The sequence below is a fragment of the Ascaphus truei genome, chromosome 7, assembly GCF_040206685.1.
Source record: "Ascaphus truei isolate aAscTru1 chromosome 7, aAscTru1.hap1, whole genome shotgun sequence".
Lineage (NCBI taxonomy): Eukaryota > Metazoa > Chordata > Amphibia > Anura > Ascaphidae > Ascaphus > Ascaphus truei.
The window spans coordinates 82,912,479-82,934,197 of NC_134489.1; the positions used below are offsets into that span (position 1 = coordinate 82,912,479).

Consider the following 21,719-nt stretch of genomic DNA (forward strand, 5'->3'; position numbering starts at 1 on the left):
ATGAGAGAGAGGGGGAGAGAGAATGACAGAGAGGGGGTGAGAATTACAGAGAGAGGGGGAAGAGAAGGACAGAGAGAGGGGGAAAGAGAATGAGAGGGAGAGGGAGAGAGAGAATTATATATATTTCCCATGTGTTTTTATTGTTTTTTTTTATTATGTTTTATTGTCTAACATTGTTTTATTTCTAATTAGTCACTTGATCACTTTTTACTTATTTGCAATTTTGTGCGCTGCAGTTTCTTGTACCACATAGAGCTAAGTTAATTAATCAATTCAATGTCAATTGATATCATTTCCGAGCACTCTAGGTTGGTTTCTTAATTTCTAGCAAGTAAATAGGAAAACAAAAGAGAGGTCTCTCACAGATCCCTTTTACCACTGCACAAACAGGCTAATAAATTTAGTAGCAAGGATGTAGTGCTCCTTGATATAGATCAGAATAGGCTGTAGGGGAGACCTGGTAACCGCACCCCGTACTAGGAGTGAACAATTACCTAAAACGGCCTAATAGGCAAAACAATAAACTTTTATTAAACATATATAATTACATTACAACGACGCAAAAATCAGTAGGTAGTAAAAACATCTAAAACTCAGGTATGTGTGTATACAGGAGGTGAACGGTAGATATATAACAATAAATCTAGTTCTTAAGTGGAAACCTCCTGATAAGCTGCTCAAAATATAAGGGGAGGTATATGAGGGGGATAGGTATGCCTAATAGTATAAGTGTAGCAGATAATCCTATCAGTGGCAGTATCCCCCTCCTAGATCAGAGGGGAGGGTGTAGTGTTGATGTGTATATACTCATAAATGTAACAATACCAGAGTAAAGTATCTCAGCGTGCATCAATAATTCAGTGGTAATGGAAGTATTGTAATTGGTATGGTTGCGTGTGGTAGTGTACTTATAATAATGTCGCCACCATATGGGTCATACGCAGCCCACACTGTTAATGCCACAACTTCCAGCAGTTGCTTGTGCACAACACTGCCAAACTGAATCGCTGATAGTAACTAAAACACCGGAATACACTCGCTCCCTCCCTCCCCAGTAACAGAGCAGTCTCACCCGTAACCTCCGACGTCATCGCGTTGACGTCAGAGGTTACGGGTGAGACTGCTCCGTTACTGGGGAGGGAGGGAGCGAGTGTATACCGGAGTTTTAGTTACTATCAGCGATTCAGTTTGGCAGTTTTGTGCACAAGCAACTGCTGGAAGTTGTGGCATTAACAGTGTGGGCTGCTTATGACCCATATGGTAACGGCATTATTATAAGTACACTACCACACGCAACCATACCAATTACAATACTTCAATTACCACTGAATTATTGATGCACGCTGAGATACTTTACTCTGGTATTGTTACATTTGTGAGTATATACACATCAACACTACACCCTCCCCTCTGATCTAGGAGGGGGATACTGCCACTGATAGGATTATCTGCTACACTTATACTATTAGGCATCCCTATCCCCCTCATATACCTCCCCTTATATTTTGAGCAGCTTATCAGGAGGGTTCCACTTAAGAACTAGATTTATTGTTATATATCTACCATACACCTCCTGTATACACCCATACCTGAGTTTTAGATGTTTTTTCTACCTACTGATTTTTGCGTCGTTGTAATGTAATTATATATGTTTAATAAAAGTTTATTGTTTTGCCTATTAGGCCGTTTTAGGTAATTGTTCACTCCTAGTACTGGGTGCGGTTACCAGGGTCTCCCCTACAGCCTATTCTGATCTATATCAAGGAGCACTACATCCTTGCTACTAAATTTATTAGCCTGTTTGTGCAGTGGTAAAAGGGATCTGTGGGAGACCTCTCTTTTGTCTTCCTATTTACTTGCTATGCCAGTACTATCCCTTTGCACCGGCTACATTATTTGCTATCTGGCGAGCGGTATACTATCAGTTATTCTTTCTTAATTTCTATACTGTACTGTAAGTGCGAGCTGCACATGATGAAGAATGGTCAAAGTACAGTCTCAACTATTTTATAGTTTATGTTTTAGTCAAATAATATGCTTTCAAACAGTGGTGAGGTGTCAATGTTTGTATCTCAAGAAAGGAAAAGAAGGAACGGTAGCAAAGAAATAGGACTTATTTTCACTTATTTCTTCACACAAAGCATAGCATATGAAATCAGTTAAAAACAACAAAAATATAAAGTATGCAGTGATGAAGCAATCAGATCAATGTTTTATGGACAAATAATAGAGGTCAACCGAGACATACGGTGTCTCGAAACTATGTAGTGAAAGTTTGTCCTTTAATACAGTTCTAGTACATGCGTTATAGTATGGGAGAAATGTAGGCTCTTTAAAACCAGAGACAGAACATGAAACACAGACAGAGCTCAGTGCACATCCAGTGAAACTTATACACGGTACAGTGCCTAAATATATATATATATATATAGATATCTATTAAATAAAATGGTCTTTTAGTTTAAAATTTTGGCCAAATTGTTGTAAGCCCCTGAGCCACTACACGGCAGAACACATCTCAAGGGTACCTAACACTAATATAAATTCTTAATAACCTGTGCATTACCAGGAAGAATGATTTATAATAAATCTGTCAAAATTAGTTGCATAGTTCTAAGTCTGATTGAAGCTCTTATTAACCTGTACATTACCAGGAAAAGCACTCTGTATTAGATTTGTCACAATCAAACTGCAAGCAAGCAAGTCCCCTGAGAGTGGGAGATGCGATGGAGTGAGCTTTTAACATTTAAATGTGGGAGGGGGTGAGCTTCAACTAGGTAGGAGGAGTCACCCTCCAAACAGCTAAGACCAGCTGAACAAGAATTGTAAAACATACAGTACACATACAAGCTCATATTGAACCCCAAAAATAACCACAACATATATATAAGCATATAAGTGTCACAGAGGAGTGCTACTGAGCATAGCAATATATATTTAAAACCAGAGACAGAACATGAAACACAGACAGAGCTCAGTGCATATCCAGTGAAACTTATACACGGTACAGTGCCTAAATATATATGTATAGATATCTATTAAATAGAGCTCAAGGGCTTACAAGACTTTGGCCAAAATGTTAAACTAAAAGACCATTTTATTTAATAGATATCTATACATATATATATATATTTAGGCACTGTACCGTGTATAAGTTTCACTGGATGTGCACTGAGCTCTGTCTGTGTTTCATGTTCTGTCTCTGGTTTTAAATATATATTGCCATGCTCAGTAGCACTCCTCTGTGACACAAAATAAACAATACAAACCGGCGCCCAAAGAGTCCAAAGGGGAATAGTTATAGTCCAATGGTGTATAAAGTCTCTAGAGGTGGAAATCAGCTTTTGTCACTTTCCAGCTCCTCCACAAGACGTTACTCCATGCATATATTGCAGAAAGAGAAGAGACAAAAAGAAAACATCATAGTGCAACAATGCAAATATAGAACATGCAGGACAAACAGGACAGGACAACACTAAACAAAACAAGCAAGGTTGACTATTAGTACAAGTTAATTTAATATACACAATAAAAAAGACTATAGCAGATGTGGGATCCGGTAGGTTAAAACCGGAGTCCTACTTACAGAACTGCCACAGATCATAAGCAGAGATTATAGATGAATGGTGGTCGGCTGCAGCTCCGTGTAAACACGTGACATCCAGAGGTTGCTCCAAATGGTGTCCTTCACTCCGCGACCGGAAGTGCGTCACTCAGGGTGAATCTGGAGCTCTCCATGGACTGTCAGTCAATCCGCAGCCGGAAACACGTCACCAGGGGCGGGTGGAGATACCGAAATCCCTTCTCTTATACGATTATCCCTATCTCTTATACGATTATCCTGGAGCTGCAGCCGACCACCATTCATCTATAATCTCTGCTTATGATCTGTGGCAGTTCTGTAAGTAGGACTCCGGTTTTAACCTACCGGATCCCACATCTGCTATAGTCTTTTTTATTGTGTATATTAAATTAACTTGTACTAATAGTCAACCTTGCTTGTTTTGTTTAGTGTTGTCCTGTCCTGTTTGTCCTGCATGTTCTATATTTGCATTGTTGCACTATGATGTTTTCTTTTTGTCTCTTCTCTTTCAGCAATATATGCATGGAGTAACGTCTTGTGGAGGAGCTGGAAAGTGACAAAAGCTGATTTCCACCTCTAGAGACTTTATACACCATTGGACTATAACTATTCCCCTTTGGACTCTTTAGGCGCCGGTTTGTATTGTTTATTTTGTGTTTCTTTTTTGCTAACTGTGTATTGGAGTTAGTATCACCTGGCAGCCTAGCCCATTTTGGTTTTGTGTAGGGTCACCTATCATTATTATTAATATTATTACACTGTATTTTATATTGTTTAGCCTTTTAGCGCTATATACACCGTTTTTCCTTTTTTACTCCTCTGTGACAGTTATATGCTTATATATATGTTGTGGTTATTTTGGGGGTTCAATATGAGCTTGTAGGTGTCCTGTATGTTTTACAATTCTTGTTCAGATGGTCTAAGCTGATTGGAGGGTGGCTCCTCCTACCTAGTTGAAGCTCACCCCCTCCCACATTTAAATAGTTAAACGCTCACTCCATTGCATCTCCCACTCTCAGGGGATCTTGCTTGCAGTTTGATTGTGACAAATATAATACAGAGTGCTTTTCCTGGTAATGTACAGGTTAATAAGAGCTTCAATCAGACTTAGAACTATGCAACTAATTTTGACAGATTTATTATAAATCATTCTTCTTGGTAATGCACAGGTTATTAAGAATTTATATTAGTGTTAGGTAAACTTGAGATGTGGTCTGCCGTGTAGTGGCTCAAGGGCTTACAACACTTCGGCCAAAATGTTAAACTAAAAGACCATTTTATTTAATAGATATCTATACATATATATTTAGGCACTGTACCGTGTATAAGTTTCACTGGATGTGCACTGAGCTCTGTCTGTTTCATGTTCTGTCTCTGGTTTTAAATATATATTGCCATGCTCAGTAGCACTCCTCTGTGATACTTATATGCTTATATATACTGTATGTTGTGGTTATTTTGGGGGTTCAATATGAGCTTGTAGGTGTCCTGTATGTTTTACAAGAAATGTAGGCTTGCCATACTATACATATGTACTATGTACCTTATTTACTAAGGCAGGGGTGCGCAAACTTCTTGCCTTGCGGCTCCCTGCCGGCTCCTCTCCCCCCACTGCTCATGCCCCCTTACCTGCTCTGAAGCGTCAAATGACACCGCGGGGTCATGTGATGGCACGTAACCCTGCGGCGTCATTTGATGCCGCGTTGCCACGGCGACGTGTCAACAAAGCTGACTGAATCACGGTAAGTCAAGTTGCAGAGGTCTCGCGTGGTCCCCTGGCTTTTAATTTAAATGCCTTGGGGAAGAGTGCGGGGCCTCTGCAACCGCCACGCCCTCCAGTTTGCGTACCCCTGTACTAAGGTACTATCTAGTACCTTTTAATGAACCAACAAAATAGTTCATAGCTTTAATATTATGCAAATAACTCTTTGAAACCTCGTCTCAGGTGTCCACACTTTGAAACTAAAAAAGAATGGTCCATTAGAATGCCACGAAAAAGAGACCTAAAAGGTCTCAAATAGGGTACCTTCTTTTACATCCACTGGGTATATGATATATTTAGACAACTATTATGTACTGGGCATTTGTAATTATTTCAAATGTAAGAAACATTAAGACACTTAATGTAGAATATTCAATATTGCTAATGAAAATGAAATAGTAATAAAGCCACTTTTACCATTTTTATCCATGGAATGTGGTTCTGACTGTTTCTTGCCAATGTCAGCAAAAGAACGTACAATTGGAATCCTGTTGCTCAGCTTCTTTTGATTTTGATGATGGTGTTGTTTCAGTAAAGCTTCGTGGACTCTGTGACGGACATCTTCACTCAGTTGGCCGGAAGCTACTTGCTGATCTAGAATCATATCTGTCAAACAAACAAATAACACCGCTTTATATTTTAGCAAGTGCATACGTTTAGCTGTTTCTGTTTGTAGCACGAACTAATGAAATTGCTAAGCAAAACAAGCAGGTAAACATGGTCTAGGTTGGTTGTTAGGCTATTGTTACAGTGAGCGGCGTGAAAAGAAGAATGTTTCTTTTCATAGAAATGTATAAAATGATAACATATAAGTCGGTCCTCATAGTCATGAAACTAAAATGGAATATAACGATTCAGAATAGGAACATACTAATTGCTACCAGATGGTGAACATCAGCTCCATTTTGTCTGTCAATGTTTCTACTTACATTGACCGTTTTTTTGTTCCATATTCCAGGACAATGTTGAGGTCCTTGTGCCAATCAGTAGCGATTTGCTTTACTGTATGCAGTATTCCAAGAAAGACTCTGCTGGGAGACTGTTATATATATGCACTTTTCTCTCAATGAAGAAGTACTTTCTTATGTGATAACTCAAGCCGCATAAAAGCATGACAAAAGAACACAGACAGACAGCAGAAATGCATGGAAAAATGTCCAGTTTGTTAGAAAAGAATCAATACTACCTATTTTCTGAGCTATTTAATGCCGACAGGAGAAAGGGTACTGTATTATTTTACCTTAATGGATTTCAGTGCTTGTATGAAATCTAAAAAAAATCAGTTCAATTATATAGCTACAGGGAATTATTTGGTTTAAATTGAAATGTAAAAAATTGAAGATGCAACGCAATACAACTGAATGGAGGTACAGTATGACAAATCACCTCCATGTTTCGCGCGGAGCTTGATAAAGTGCTCTGTGTGAAACATGTAGGGGATTTGTCAAACCTCCGTTTTAGTATGATCAAATAAACATTTTTTTATGGAAGTCACCTTCTCTCCATTCATTTGTATGGTGGGGATCGCACCTTCGTTTTTCTCCTTGATCCAGTACCCTGGCGGATTCCCATAACTGGTGACCAAGTGGTATACATTGATGGATAGCCAGGGTAGTAGCTCAACAGAATCGGTAAAGTACACTGGCGACACACTTTATTCGAGCTCGGCTAGTCCCACGAATTCGGGTATACCCGGGTGTATTGAGGTTTGTGACTGTTTTCTGCCCGAGTGCATTGAGGTATTTTCCAGGCAGGGATTGAAGCATTTTATTCCCGCTGGCTGCAATACTGCACAGTATATATATATATATATACTGCATTACAATTCATGAATTTATGCCATCTGGTAGACACGCGAAGCATTGCAGCCTATTAAATCCTAATCATTATCATTTAACAGATCAGCCGCCCGTCAGCCAGGCATGAACCCAGGCTGGGAAGGCAAACGCAACGGGGCTTGTCAGAGGTGAGGAGCGGCGCATTCCAGGTATCTGCCAGGTACATACTGGGTATTTGCTCGAATAAAGTGTGTCGGTGCAGTATTGTGATAAGGACTTAAAAACTTAACTTTATTATGAGAAATACTCAATAAAATGGATCGCAAACCTAAATAACAGAACAATGGTGCCTAATAAACTTAGCGAATTAAAATGGGTGTGTAGCTTCAAAGGTACTCCTATAAAGTGTGTCACATGGGTTGGAAAATGCTAGGTAGGCTTCTCTTAAATTCATCTATAAATCAGATAAAGCATAAGTGCTTGTATGCAGTGATACATAGGTCCACTGTATGTCTGTCTGAATGGTGAGATAACCTATTCAAAATATGTTTCCATGGACAGAATTAGCGTTCTCAATGATTGTCTTGGTAGCTAATATATTTGCTTTACCAAGATATAAAGCCAGAACAGTCTCTGAACTCACAGCACCCCAAAGTATTTAAGGGGTTTGAAACTTCTACATGAATTGGACAGAGGAGCAGTCTATTTATGACTGGCTTAATATCTCTCTTGTGCAGTTCATTGGACTGCTGGTAAGTAATTTACACCGATATTACTTAGCCCATAAGCATAGTTGTGCAGTGTGTTTAAAACAGGTAGTGGCTAGTTGGGTGTCTCTGTCGCCCTCAATTGGGGTAATCCTGCAGACAGCTAATAGAGAGCCATGCCTGTTAATATAGCATTGCGCAACAGGAATGAGGGGCAGTCTGTTAGTGACTGGTTCAATGTCTCTCTATTTCCAGATGGTAGTCTGCAGCTGTTCTTACCTTAGGTAAGTAATATTCACATTAATATAGCTGCCGGAGAACGCAAATGCCAAATATATATTAGACAGGAGAACAGTCTAATAACGACTGATCAGGTGTCTTTACAGATTTATGTCATGAAACACCATGCCTAGTGTGATGATTTTACATGACTGGACAGAGGAGTAGTCCGTTTGCGATTAACTCAGTGCCTCTTATCATCAGGAGTCATCGGATTGCTGGTAAGTAATATATATAAAAATATCAGATTAATCAAAAAGCATCAATATATAATATATTTAGACATGTGAACAGTCTGTTAATGACTGATCAAGTGTCTTAGCAGATCTTCCTTCAAGTGGCCCTGTGGACAATCATCAAAAGCCGTTCCTGTTGACAGCCATTAAAAACCGTTCCTGTTGATTTCTGTCTATGTGACTGGACAGAGAAACAGTCTGTTTATGACTGATTCAGTGTCTCTCTAGTCACATTTACTCCCACCCGACACTGGACACGGAGCCCCAGTGGAACTGAAACACCCCAGAAGGAGTCACACATAATGTGTAAAATAAATATTCAACTTCTTAGTGCCCTTTGTCAGTATAACGGGCACTCACCAATTCAGTGATGAGCTGCTTGGTTTTTGAAGGTAAAAAACGCAGAGTGCGCCAAACTAAGCCTAGGGATAGTGAGCATGAAGTCAATGCAGGCACTCCCTGATGACGTCAGTGCCGACGTAATTCTGTTATTTCCCCTGATAGTAGCACCTACCTGTTGAGCTGTAGCGAGGGTTACCTTTCCTGCCCCTCCTCCCCCTCCCCCTCCCCTCCCCTCCTCCCTCCCCCCCCCCTCCCCTCCTCCCCTCCTCCCCTCCCCCCCTCCCCTCCTCCCCCTCCCCTCCCCCCCTCCCCTCCTCCCCCTCCTCCCCCCCTCCCCTCCTCCCCCTCCTCCCCCTCCCCTCCTCCCCCTCCCCCTCCCCTCCCCTCCCCTCCCCTCCTCCCCTCCCCTCCTCCCCTCCCCTCCCCTCCTCCCCCTCCCCTCCCCTCCTCCCCCTCCCCTCCTCCCCCTCCCCTCCCCCCCCTCCCCTCCCCTCCTCCTCCCCCCCCTCCCCTCCCCTCCTCCTCCCTCCCCTCCTCCTCCCTCCCCTCCCCTCCCCTCCTCCTCCCCTCCCCTCCCCCTCCCCTCCCCCTCCCCCTCCCCTCCCCCTCCCCCTCCCCCTCCCCCTCCCGCTCCCCCTCCCCCTCCCCTCTCCCTCCCCCTCCCCCTCCCCCTCCCCCTCCCCTCCCCTCCCCTTCCCCTCCCCTTCCCCTCTTCCTAAGTTTACGGATTCCCATAACTGTCTGAAGCTGTTCATCAAAGCAAGGATCTCCAACATTACAGCATGGGAGTTTCCTTGACCATTTAAACATGTATCTATTGAGATGGGCAAAGTTTGTAAACTACAATGGTTTTAGAAGAAATTTTGGACACCATATTTTCCTGGGTGCTATATATTATCATAGAGATAGAACCAGATAGGTGTTATCTTTATCACTAACTAGCCCTGCACCTGCATATGGACATTTTATAAGGGGGAAATCTCCTTAAAATAATTTAAAAGGACATTTTTTACATACAAAGTTGTTATTGCACTCTATTGAGCCACAGATTCCTCTCTGGACTTTCATATATTGAAATGTAGATATTTTTATACATTGCAAATGTTCTGCCAAAAACTGCACGTCATACAGTAATCTAATTGATAAATGGTCACCCCAAAAATGAAGATAAGATGTGCAAAAATGTTGGGGGGTTTTACATGTTGCTACTGCACAAAGCCTGTGTCTGGGTAACTTGCTTGAAGGCGTTATAGCCTACTGCAGTATTTTTTATATCAAAGTCTGCAGAATGCAACATGATGTTATTGATTGCATACTTTACAGCATCACTATAATTATGGTGGGCATTATTAAGATTATAATCAGAATACTGCATTGTGCAATCAAAAAGGCTGATACTGTATACAAAATACTTGTTCTTCTTGAAGAAGGCTATTGGGTTAAAATGATATTAGAAAATGGCAAATTAAGTTGAAATGTTTTGCTTATTTTTGTATTGTATTCCAGTAATACACTTCCCACACATTCACAGTGTTTAATGTATTCAAACATTTAATAATTGTAAATTAGTCAAGTTGTTCCTAAATCATGCTGTAGCTGTTAACCCAGAAAACCAAACATTAACCAATGTGCTAAAAAAGACGTTTACAAAAGGCAAATTAAATCAAGCCACCTACTGTATTTATTATCGTAGAGATTCGAAGTGCTAGTAATTATTGTTATACTGTAGTTACAATTTTAGTAAAAATATCCATAGGAAATAGAAATAGGATTCATCACTTAGTAATAGGAATTGAGTCCACTTCAGTCCATCAGTATAGGCTGAGCAATATCTTGTGCATTCAATAAGATTTCAATTATTCTAATCCCACTTGGCCATTTCTCAGGTCTGATGAAGAGTGTGGATCAAACGATGTGACATGGTGAACTGCTCAGCATAATTCCCCTTGTTTACTATTCCATTGCATATGAAGCTGCAATTCTTGCAAATATATATATAAATAAAAAGCAACAGTTGGCACTCTGGTACTAGAATACATTTAGGTGCTTGACTCATAAGATTATGATGAAAACAATTTCCAAAGGAAAAAAAAGAGGCAGCACTCAGTAATAATCCACAATTTAGTGTATATATATATATATATATATATATATATATATATATATATATATATATATATATATATATATATATTATGCAAATATAACTGTATGCTCATCTGCATGTCTTAGGCAGGTCTGCAACCCCGCCTTTCCCCATTATCACCCAGCATACAGCACTTCCACTGCAGCAAGGGATTCTGGGAAATGACATGCAAATGAGCACACAGTGTCACTTTTTATATATGCAGTGTTCGAGAATTAATGATAACCACACGCCCGTGGCGAGTGGATTTAGGCCGCTGGCGAGTGGATTTAGGCCGCTGCTGTGACTCTATGAATTCCCCTGCTCGCTGCCAATTTTTATTTTTTTTAATAAATAAAAAAGTAATCCCCCTCCCTGATTGGCCTGATGCAGGGAAGAGGGCCGGCTGGCAGCTCTGGGTCAGCCCCAACCCCCCCTGCCCCCGATCCCCGCTTGCTGCCCGGGGTAGGAGGTAGGCTGGGGGGGGTCCCGCGGCTGCTGCCCAGGCGCTTCCCCTCCGTCCCATGCTCTGGTAATGGGAGCGGGGAAGCAGGCTGGCAGCAGACTGCGCACGCGGACACGCACGTTTCTCATGGGGAGGTTGGTGTTGCCGTGCGGCTGTCCTCCACTGGCCCCGATCCTCCTGCCTGGCTGCCCACCCACGCCTGCTTGTCTGGTTGCCCGACCCCCCCGCCTGGCTGCCCGACCCTCAGCCGGCATGTGGAGGACAAGGCCTGGATGAACAGGTGGGCCACCTCCCTTTCAATGAATACCCACCCAGTGTGTGTGTCTGTGAGTGTGTGTCTGTGAGTGTGTGTCTGTGAGTGTCTCTGGGAGTGTGTGTCTGTGAGTGTCTCTGGAGTGTGTGTGTGTGTGTGTGTCTGTGAGTGTCTCTGGGAGTGTGTGAGTGTGTGTGTGTGTGTGTGTGTGTGTGTGAGTGTGTGAGTGTGAGTGTGAGTGTGAGTGTGTGTGTGTGTGTGTGTGTGATACCAGAATAGTCACCCCTCCCCACCCCCCCACCCAATCACCCCACCTCTCCCACACAATCACCCCACCCAATCACCCCCCCACCCAATCATCCCGTCACCCAATCACCCAATCACCCCCACCCAATCAACCCCCCAGTCTCTCGCCCTCTCTCTCTCACCCTCTCTCACCCTCTCTCTCTCTCACCCTCTCTCTCTCTCACCCTCTCACCCTGTCTCTCTCTCACCCTCTCTCTCTCACCTTCTCTCTCTCACCCTCTCTCTCTCATCCTCTCTCTCTCTCACCCTCACCCTCTCTCACCCTCACCCTCTCTCTCACCCTCTCTCTCACCCTCACCCTTTCTCTCTCCACCCTCTCTCACTCACCCTCTCTCTCACCCCCTCTCTCACCCTCTCTCTCTCTCTCACCCCCTCTCTCACCATGTCACCCTCTCCCCCCCTCTCACCCTCTCTCACCCCCTCTCTCCTCTCACCCACTCTCTCACCCCCTCTCTCTCTCTCTCTCTCACCCCAACTCTCTCTCTCTCTCACCCCCTCTCACTCTCTCTCACTCTCTCCCCCACTCCTCCTCTCCCCCTCTCACCCTCTCACCCTCTCTCTCTGTCCCCCTCACCCCCTCTCTCTCACCCCCTCTCTCTAACCATCTCTCTCTCTCTCACCCCCTCTCTCTCTCTCTCTCACCCCCTCCCTCTCTCTCACCCCCTCTCACTCTCTCTCTCTCTTTCTCTCTCACACCCTTCTCTCTCTCACCCCCTCTCTCTCTCACCCTCTCTCTGTGTCTGTCTCACACTCTGTTTCTTGATCTCTTATTTACCCTATATATCTTAACTGCCCTATACTACACCGAAATAACCTATACTACTTTCTTCCAGATCTGACTCAAGCTTCACACGGAAGACATTGGAACCCCCCTAACCCAGAAGACAGGTAGGGAACACATCCCCTCCAATATATAACATTGCGGGAATGAGGGTACCTGGACATTGAGGGACTGACTGCGGAACAGGTAAGATCCCAGGCGGGATTGCTCCTTTAGATATTGTGAAGCAGGGACGTCCAGACACTGGTTAAGGGGTTCAGGAAACTAGTCATTCGCACCTGGCTTTTATTTCTAGATCCGACATTTACACACACACACACACACACACACACACACACACACACACACACACACACACACACACACACACACACACACACACACACACACACGTAACAAGGACTAATTGTAGTATAATGTAATACAATAAATACATTTATGTCAAAAACGAATGTTGTTCTGACTAGGAATTTATTAAATGTATTTTATTTATATATTTTATTTTAAAGCGGGTTGGGGGCGGGACTAGGGTTGGGGGTGGGACTAGGGGTGGGGTTGAGGGCGGGACTAGGGGCGGGGTTGGGGGCGGAACTAGGTGGCGGGTAGATTTTTTGGTTGGGCGTGTAGATTTTTGGGTGATTTGTCGAACACTGTATATATATATATATATATATATATATATATATATATATATATGTAACGGGTATTCCACCCCACCCAATCGCATATATAGTGTGGGTGAGTAGAACATGCAGTGTTACCGGTGTGGTGCATTACCTGTTGGCTCGCAGGAGGGCTGAGCTTCCGCCACGGGGAACCTGGGGCAATTATACTAGGGGTAACCACTTACTCAATAGGTGCAGCGCCTCCACCTGCGATGGCTCCCACCAGAGGGGGAAGTGAATCCTCGCAGGACAAACACAATGATCACATACACAATGGGGTATAATAACTAAGGACTTTACTAACATGTAATACGACACATCACATTCATAATATAACCTGTGTCCCTCTCAGGAGGAGACACTAACCATGACGTCTCGCAGGACGATTCCCCAACACTAGGTGATCCCACCCAGTGTCCAAAGAACCCCACCCAATGTCCCGCACTCTTGCAGAGAATCAATGGGTGACTGCGCAGTCACTATTAAGCTAAGGGCCCGGTGGTGCACTTAGAACTGTAGATACCTGCCGAGCACTCCGGTGCTCGGGTCAGCAACGCTTCACAAAGGGTCAGACGCGTGATGAATCCGTCTGATCCTATCCTGGCGATATTCTCTGTGACCCTCAACGTGGGTCCGAACTCCGTCACTGGAACCGCAGCATCCGCTGAGTCCCTTTCTAACGATACAGCAACGTGACACACCCTGCACTACAGGCCGTCCCTATAGCACAGCATCCTTAAGTGGCTTAAGGGTCACTCTCCTAGGGCCTTCGGGGTTGCCTATCCTATATAGGTAGGTCTTGTACCCACCCTACTCATAATACGGGCCCTGGGCCATGGATCCCCGGACTGGTTACCGCTATGAACCCCCCCCAGTTGCCTCGTACTACGCGCAACGCCGCCCTGGGCTATGGCTCCCCGGATTGGTTACCGCTATGAAACCCCCCCAGTGGCCTCGCCACTCGCAACACGGACCCTGGGCTATGGCTCCCCGGACTGGTTACCGCTATGAACCCCCCAGCTGTCTCGTGCCACTAATTCACAACAGGACCCTGGGCTATGGCTCCCCGGATTGGTTACCGCTATGAAACCCCCCAGCTGTCCCTATCTTCCCTTCTGTTCCCCAGTTGCTAACTAAAGTAAGTGACAGGTTCCCTATCCTGAGGGCTATCCCTGGCAACACTCACACTACTGGGGGACTCAGGGCCATCTTGGGCCAAGGGGGTGCTGGCCTAGTACAGGGAGTCCCTCGCTCCTGTACCCTACCTCCTTCCCTTGACTGCTCCTTCCTCTGACTGACAACGTAGCTGCAAGCCCGCCAAATGTATCCACTTGTTCTCCTGGCAGTCCTGCAGCCCTATTGGCTCCTATGAGGCACCTGGTGCCTGTCTCCCTATGCCTCCTGGGAATTGTAGTCCCAAGGCCCTTACTGTAACATTGGGGCCGCGTGCGCGCCTTCCCTGTGCTTACACTAACCCCTAATGGCCGCCGCAATCTCTCCCTACCTCTCGCGCTACTCTCCTGGCTGGCTCCTACACTCGCGCGATCTTCTGCGCATGCGCGACTATCTCGGGCCGCCGGGGACTCTCTGCGCATGCGCGAACCAGCGCAACATGGCGGCGCCCTGTGCAAGAGCCGCCGGAGATCTCCTGCACTCCGGCGAGCTCCCTCCTCGGCCCCCACCCTCCTGAATGGCCGTCGGGTCTGCCGCTTGCCGCTGGCAGTACCCGACAGCGTCCGTGACCACGGAGGCGCCCGGGGGGGTCGCAGGGGGAAAAAGATGACCTGGCTACACTCTCCCCCTGGTGAAAAACCCAACGCCCTCGCTTGGGGAACGACATAACATGGTACAATTTTACACACTGAAAAATGGCATGGCATACCCCGTACACTTAACAGATCGACTGCAACATCCTCAAAACATGGCACATTTTCACACAATGCAAAATTACATGGCATATCACACCCACTATTACCCGAGGCCAGCTGAGTATCAGCTGCTTGCTGAGACCATTTGTGGGGTGCCCCTAACTGATCAGATGGGGGTACCTCACTTTTGCGTCCGTGAGCCTCCCCGGGGTGAATCTCTCGGAAAGCACACTCTGGCGTAACAGTCACTGCTTCAGTGCTACTTCCTCCCCCTGGTGCAAGGAATAGCGCAGTGTCCTTCACACCAACCTTTACTTGATCATCCATGGCCTGGAAGCAGCAGGCCAGGCGGCCAGGACCTTTCCCTCGGTCCACTACGTGACGAATGGGCCGCTTCTTCTTGGGCGCAAAGGAGGCAACTTCTACCAGCTCCTTTGCCACATAGTCCTTGTCCCTACATACGTGCTCAGCTTCCACTGAGAAGCGAGAACTGGACACTGTCTCTTTACTCAAAGTCTCTGCTTCACCTGGCAGGGGGTAAAGAGTAGACACCTTACCCCTGCGGTGATTCTCGGTGGCCAACAGGTCCTCGGGGACGCTGTCAGTTCCCACCTCGGCTGTCTCGGGACCTGCCTCCTGTACTTCTGGGGCAGTCCACTTGCTGTCCTTAAACTCGGGAGCGTTGGATCCCAGTCCTGGGACCATTTGGGTTGGAGCGCACGGGCTCTCACTCAGATCAGGAACCGTAACTCTGGCCTGTTGCACGGCCACCTCCATCGGAGCCTGTGGGGAGCAAGGGGGTTCCTTACCACTCTGCTGGCTTGCGATGGGTTTCTCTTCTTCTGGAACGATAGGCAGTGGGTACTGGTCCACTCGCACTGCAGGACAGCTATCTTCTAGGGGGGACACCTCCGCCAGGACGCGATGTCGAGTGGAACCATTCGCCCAGGTGTCCAGACTTAAGAAGCTATCGTGCTCCGCGGTCACCTGGAGGCTCACACCCAACACCCCTGGGGCAGTCAACTCACCCCTGTCGTCGTCAACAGGTACTGATCCCAAGCCTGGGACCGATGGTACCTCTGTAGGCCGGACTGGCCGTGGTAGGGCACACGGGCCCACAGCAGGCTCTGTATGCTGTGATTCCTCTGTCTCCTCTGCTGGTTCGGCATGCTGGGGAACAATAGACTTCAATAACCGCACACTGCAACACTCACAGTAGGACCACCATGTCAATGTCTCTCTAGAACAGTTACAAGTGGGGCTAAAACACTGTATGCCCATTTCTCCTTCCACCTCGATGGTCCTGTAGTCGAGGGATAACCGAGACACTTTGGCTCCCTGAGCGTGGGCTTCTTGCAGGCAGGAGCATATGAAGAGAAGAGAATCTACTCCGGGCGCACGCCAGGCCACATACATATTGGGGTGTATGTCCTGACAGTCTATCTCGGTTTCCTGCTCAGAAAGAAAATATTCCATGTCCACGACAATGCCTTCCTCCTCCTCTTCCTCCTGGTGAATAGAAGGGTCTAATGGCTGTTCACTGTGCTCACTCCCCCTGGTGGAATTTAAAGGAGGGGTGTGCTCTATCACTGAGTGGCTCACATTACGGGGGCGGGGCTCTGGTTTTCCCGCCAGTCCCGGATGGTTTTCTGTAACCTTTTTCTGAGCAGCCTGGCAGTCAGAAGCACGTGTGTCATCTTGAGTTGGCGGGAGCCGCCATTTTAGGTGGGACTCACTGTTAGCATTCCCTGCTGCAGGAGCCTCCATTTTAACTACAGTCCTGTCAACTACACTGCAGCTTTTTGCATAGATCATGAGACAGTCCCCTGCGGAAGACTCGGGGAGTGTTAATACATGGGGAACAGTCTCTAGGCATATGTCATGCGTGGTGAACAGGAGATAGGTAATCCCCCGGCCGTCAGTATCCAGCCTTAAGTCTGTCACCCGGGCAGTGGCCAATTCCGGGCAAGTTCTTACTTGGGCGCGCATAGTGGACAATTGCGTATCATGGGATACTCCGGCCACTACAAACACGCGCCTTGGGGATAATTGCCGCGCTAAGGCCCAGTCATCGACGTCTTGCGGTGACGGCACCGCCATGATGAAAAATATGAATGGGACAATTTGAAAAATTGCAAACAGGGCACCCCAGGTCTATCTCAGCAGCGCCTCCAAATGTAACGGGTATTCCACCCCACCCAATCGCATATATAGTGTGGGTGAGTAGAACATGCAGTGTTACCGGTGTGGTGCATTACCTGTTGGCTCGCAGGAGGGCTGAGCTTCCGCCACGGGGAACCTGGGGCAATTATACTAGGGGTAACCACTTACTCAATAGGTGCAGCGCCTCCACCTGCGATGGCTCCCACCAGAGGGGGAAGTGAATCCTCGCAGGACAAACACAATGATCACATACACAATGGGGTATAATAACTAAGGACTTTACTAACATGTAATACGACACATCACATTCATAATATAACCTGTGTCCCTCTCAGGAGGAGACACTAACCATGACGTCTCGCAGGACGATTCCCCAACACTAGGTGATCCCACCCAGTGTCCAAAGAACCCCACCCAATGTCCCGCACTCTTGCAGAGAATCAATGGGTGACTGCGCAGTCACTATTAAGCTAAGGGCCCGGTGGTGCACTTAGAACTGTAGATACCTGCCGAGCACTCCGGTACTCGGGTCAGCAACGCTTCACAAAGGGTCAGACGCGTGATGAATCCGTCTGATCCTATCCTGGCGATATTCTCTGTGACCCTCAACGTGGGTCCGAACTCCGTCACTGGAACCGCAGCATCCGCTGAGTCCCTTTCTAACGATACAGCAACGTGACACACCCTGCACTACAGGCCGTCCCTATAGCACAGCATCCTTAAGTGGCTTAAGGGTCACTCTCCTAGGGCCTTCGGGGTTGCCTATCCTATATAGGTAGGTCTTGTACCCACCCTACTCATAATACGGGCCCTGGGCCATGGATCCCCGGACTGGTTACCGCTATGAACCCCCCCCAGTTGCCTCGTACTACGCGCAACGCCGCCCTGGGCTATGGCTCCCCGGATTGGTTACCGCTATGAAACCCCCCCCAGTGGCCTCGCCACTCGCAACACGGACCCTGGGCTATGGCTCCCCGGACTGGTTACCGCTATGAACCCCCCAGCTGTCTCGTGCCACTAATTCACAACAGGACCCTGGGCTATGGCTCCCCGGATTGGTTACCGCTATGAAACCCCCCAGCTGTCCCTATCTTCCCTTCTGTTCCCCAGTTGCTAACTAAAGTAAGTGACAGGTTCCCTATCCTGAGGGCTATCCCTGGCAACACTCACACTACTGGGGGACTCAGGGCCATCTTGGGCCAAGGGGGTGCTGGCCTAGTACAGGGAGTCCCTCGCTCCTGTACCCTACCTCCTTCCCTTGACTGCTCCTTCCTCTGACTGACAACGTAGCTGCAAGCCCGCCAAATGTATCCACTTGTTCTCCTGGCAGTCCTGCAGCCCTATTGGCTCCTATGAGGCACCTGGTGCCTGTCTCCCTATGCCTCCTGGGAATTGTAGTCCCAAGGCCCTTACTGTAACATTGGGGCCGCGTGCGCGCCTTCCCTGTGCTTACACTAACCCCTAATGGCCGCCGCAATCTCTCCCTACCTCTCGCGCTACTCTCCTGGCTGGCTCCTACACTCGCGCGATCTTCTGCGCATGCGCGACTATCTCGGGCCGCCGGGGACTCTCTGCGCATGCGCGAACCAGCGCAACATGGCGGCGCCCTGTGCAAGAGCCGCCGGAGATCTCCTGCACTCCGGCGAGCTCCCTCCTCGGCCCCCACCCTCCTGAATGGCCGTCGGGTCTGCCGCTTGCTGCTGGCAGTACCCGACAGCGTCCGTGACCACGGAGGCGCCCGGGGGGGTCGCAGGGGGAAAAAGATGACCTGGCTACATATATATATATATATATATATATATATATATATATATATATATACACAGTAGAGGCAACTCTTATTCGAACAAAAACCAGTGGCAATTCCCCAAAAAACCCAGGAAACACCCAGGTACATTCTGAATACATGCCTTAAACTTTCCTTAAACTAGCCCCAGCATTTCTGCATTGATTAATGGCCTATCAGATTAACAGCGGGGGTCCCTGGCAGTCCCATTCAAACTGAATGGGACTGCCAGGGACCCCTGCTGTGTTAATCCTATGGGTCGTTAGTCAATGCAGAAATGCCTTAAACGTGCCTCAAACTAGCCCAGAACATACCCAGCACATACCCAGCACATACCCAGAATGTAACCCGGCTAGTTTACGGCAAATGTTAGAATAAACGTTGCCTCTACTGTATATACACATACACACACACACACACACACACACATACACACACACACACACACACACACTATCAGTGGTTCTCAAACATCTCCTGTGACACCAACTACAGTGGTGTTTATAAATAATCAGTGTATTTTGCAGCATATGTGAAATACCTAATTTGTATATAAAATATATTGATTGCATATTGCTTGTTTTTACTCAAGGCCTTAGAACAAGGTTGAAGAATATGTAATTGTATCTACTGTATCATGTTCATGTCACCCCTTTCAATATCCCAAATGTAAATGCCATGATTACTACTAAGACTCAAGATGTCATACAATCAGTGTGTGACAGTCTGTGCTACTGTGCCAGTTAGGGTTGCCAGATGTCCAGTATTGAACTGGGCTGTCCTGTATTTGGATACTCTGTATAGTAAAAACAAAAAATGAGAGGTAATACTGGACATGAATGTGTCCGGTATTACCTCTTTGGAAATAGTGACCTGACCGGCTTGGAGGCCCACGAGATTTCCCTGAGCAGGGCTGTTGCTAGGGAGCTGGGCAGCTTTCTCCATCCTGATTGGCTTCAGTTGGGTAATGTAGCCATCCCTAAGACCTGGAAAACTGCCAGAGTTGTCCCAATCTTCAAAAGTGGGGACAAAAACACTGTCTCAAACTACAGGCCAATCTCACTTCTCCCAATTCTATCCAAAGTTATGGAAAAATGTGTCCACTCCCAAATAAGCGAGTTCTACACCAAGACAAATTTCCCTAGCCAATTCCAGTCTGGGTTTCGTCCCAAACACTCCACCGTAACTACCCTGCTAAAAGTTTGCAATGAAATCCAGTGTGGAATGGAACGGGGACAACTCACTGGTGCAGTATTCCTAGATTTTGCAAAGGCTTTTGACACAGTTGATCATGCTATCCTGCTTAACAAACTCCAGAGCTCTGGAATAGGGAAACATGCTTTAAACTGGTTTCAGTCCTACCTATCAGGAAGATCCCAACATGTGTCCATCTCAGGCTCTAACTCCAACCCCCTGGATATCACCTGTGGTGTCCCGCAAGGCTCTGTTCTGGGGCCCCTACTCTTCTCAGTGTTCATTAATGATCTTCCCACAGCTTGTAAGGAAGCCTCAATACACATGTATGCAGATGACACAATCCTGTATGCACACAGCCATAGCCTCTCTGACCTTCAACACATACTTCAGTCTGACTTTTTGAGACTCGAAAACTGGATTTCCCAAAACAAACTGTTTTTAAACACTGACAAGACTGTAACAATGGTATTTGGGACCAAGACTAAATTTGTAAAGCTTCCAGTGACTGAGCTCCTGATTAGAACCAACGCTAAAACCACCCTAACACCTGTCACTAGTTTTAAATACCTGGGCTTATGGTTTGACTCCCACTTAACATTCGGGATGCACATTGATACCCTGACAACCAAGACCTATGCCAAACTAGGGGTACTTTACAGGAACAAATCCTCCCTAAGTCTCCTGGTCAGAAAGCGTATTGCACAGCAGATGCTAATGCCAATTATTGACTATGGAGACATAGTATATGGCTCGGCTCCTCAAACCCACCTTAGCAAACTTGACACCCTCTACAATTCAATTTGTCGTTTTGTTCTCCAATGCAACTACAACACACATCACTGCGAAATGCTCAAAGAACTAGATTGGTCATCACTAGAGTCTAGGCGCAAAGTTCACCTTTCCTGTCTCACCCTCAAATACTTTCTGGGCAAGCTACCCAGCTACCTGAACAAGCTCCTCACCCCTACCACATGCAGTACCTATCACCTGAGATCAGACTCCAAAAGACTATTCATGGTCCCAAGACTCAACAAAGTATCCGGACGTTCCTCCTTCTCCTTCCGTGCACCCCAAAACTGGAACAACCTACCAGAGACTCTCATATCCACCACCAGCTTAAGTTCTTTCAAATCTAAGGCTGTCTCACACTTTAATCTGGTCTGTAACTGTTTCATAAGCTCATAATATATATTTTCTTTAACTGTGCATGCAATGTCTTGTATATAAATGTATACCTTGTTCATTTATGTAACTGTATTTGTAACCATGTATTATTTGTTTTACTCTGTGCCCAGGACATACTTGAAAACGAGAGGTAACTCTCAATGTATTACTTCCTGGTAAAATATTTTATAAATAAATAAATAAATAAAATAAATAAATAAATAAATAAATAATCAAGAGGAGGTGTTAGGAGCTTGG

General features: G+C 46.2%; 1 protein-coding gene across 6 annotated transcripts in view; it reads right to left on the reverse strand.

Annotated features, from left to right (window-relative positions):
* SLC4A10 (solute carrier family 4 member 10) overlaps positions 1-21,719 on the reverse strand; it is a 241,770-nt gene that overhangs the window by 76,269 nt on the left and 143,782 nt on the right. For all 6 annotated transcript variants that reach the window (XM_075609247.1, XM_075609249.1, XM_075609245.1 and 3 more), the window contains one exon: positions 5,763-5,951. In XM_075609247.1, coding sequence (XP_075465362.1) covers positions 5,763-5,951 — 189 coding nt within the window. The remainder of the gene's footprint in view (positions 1-5,762; positions 5,952-21,719) is intronic.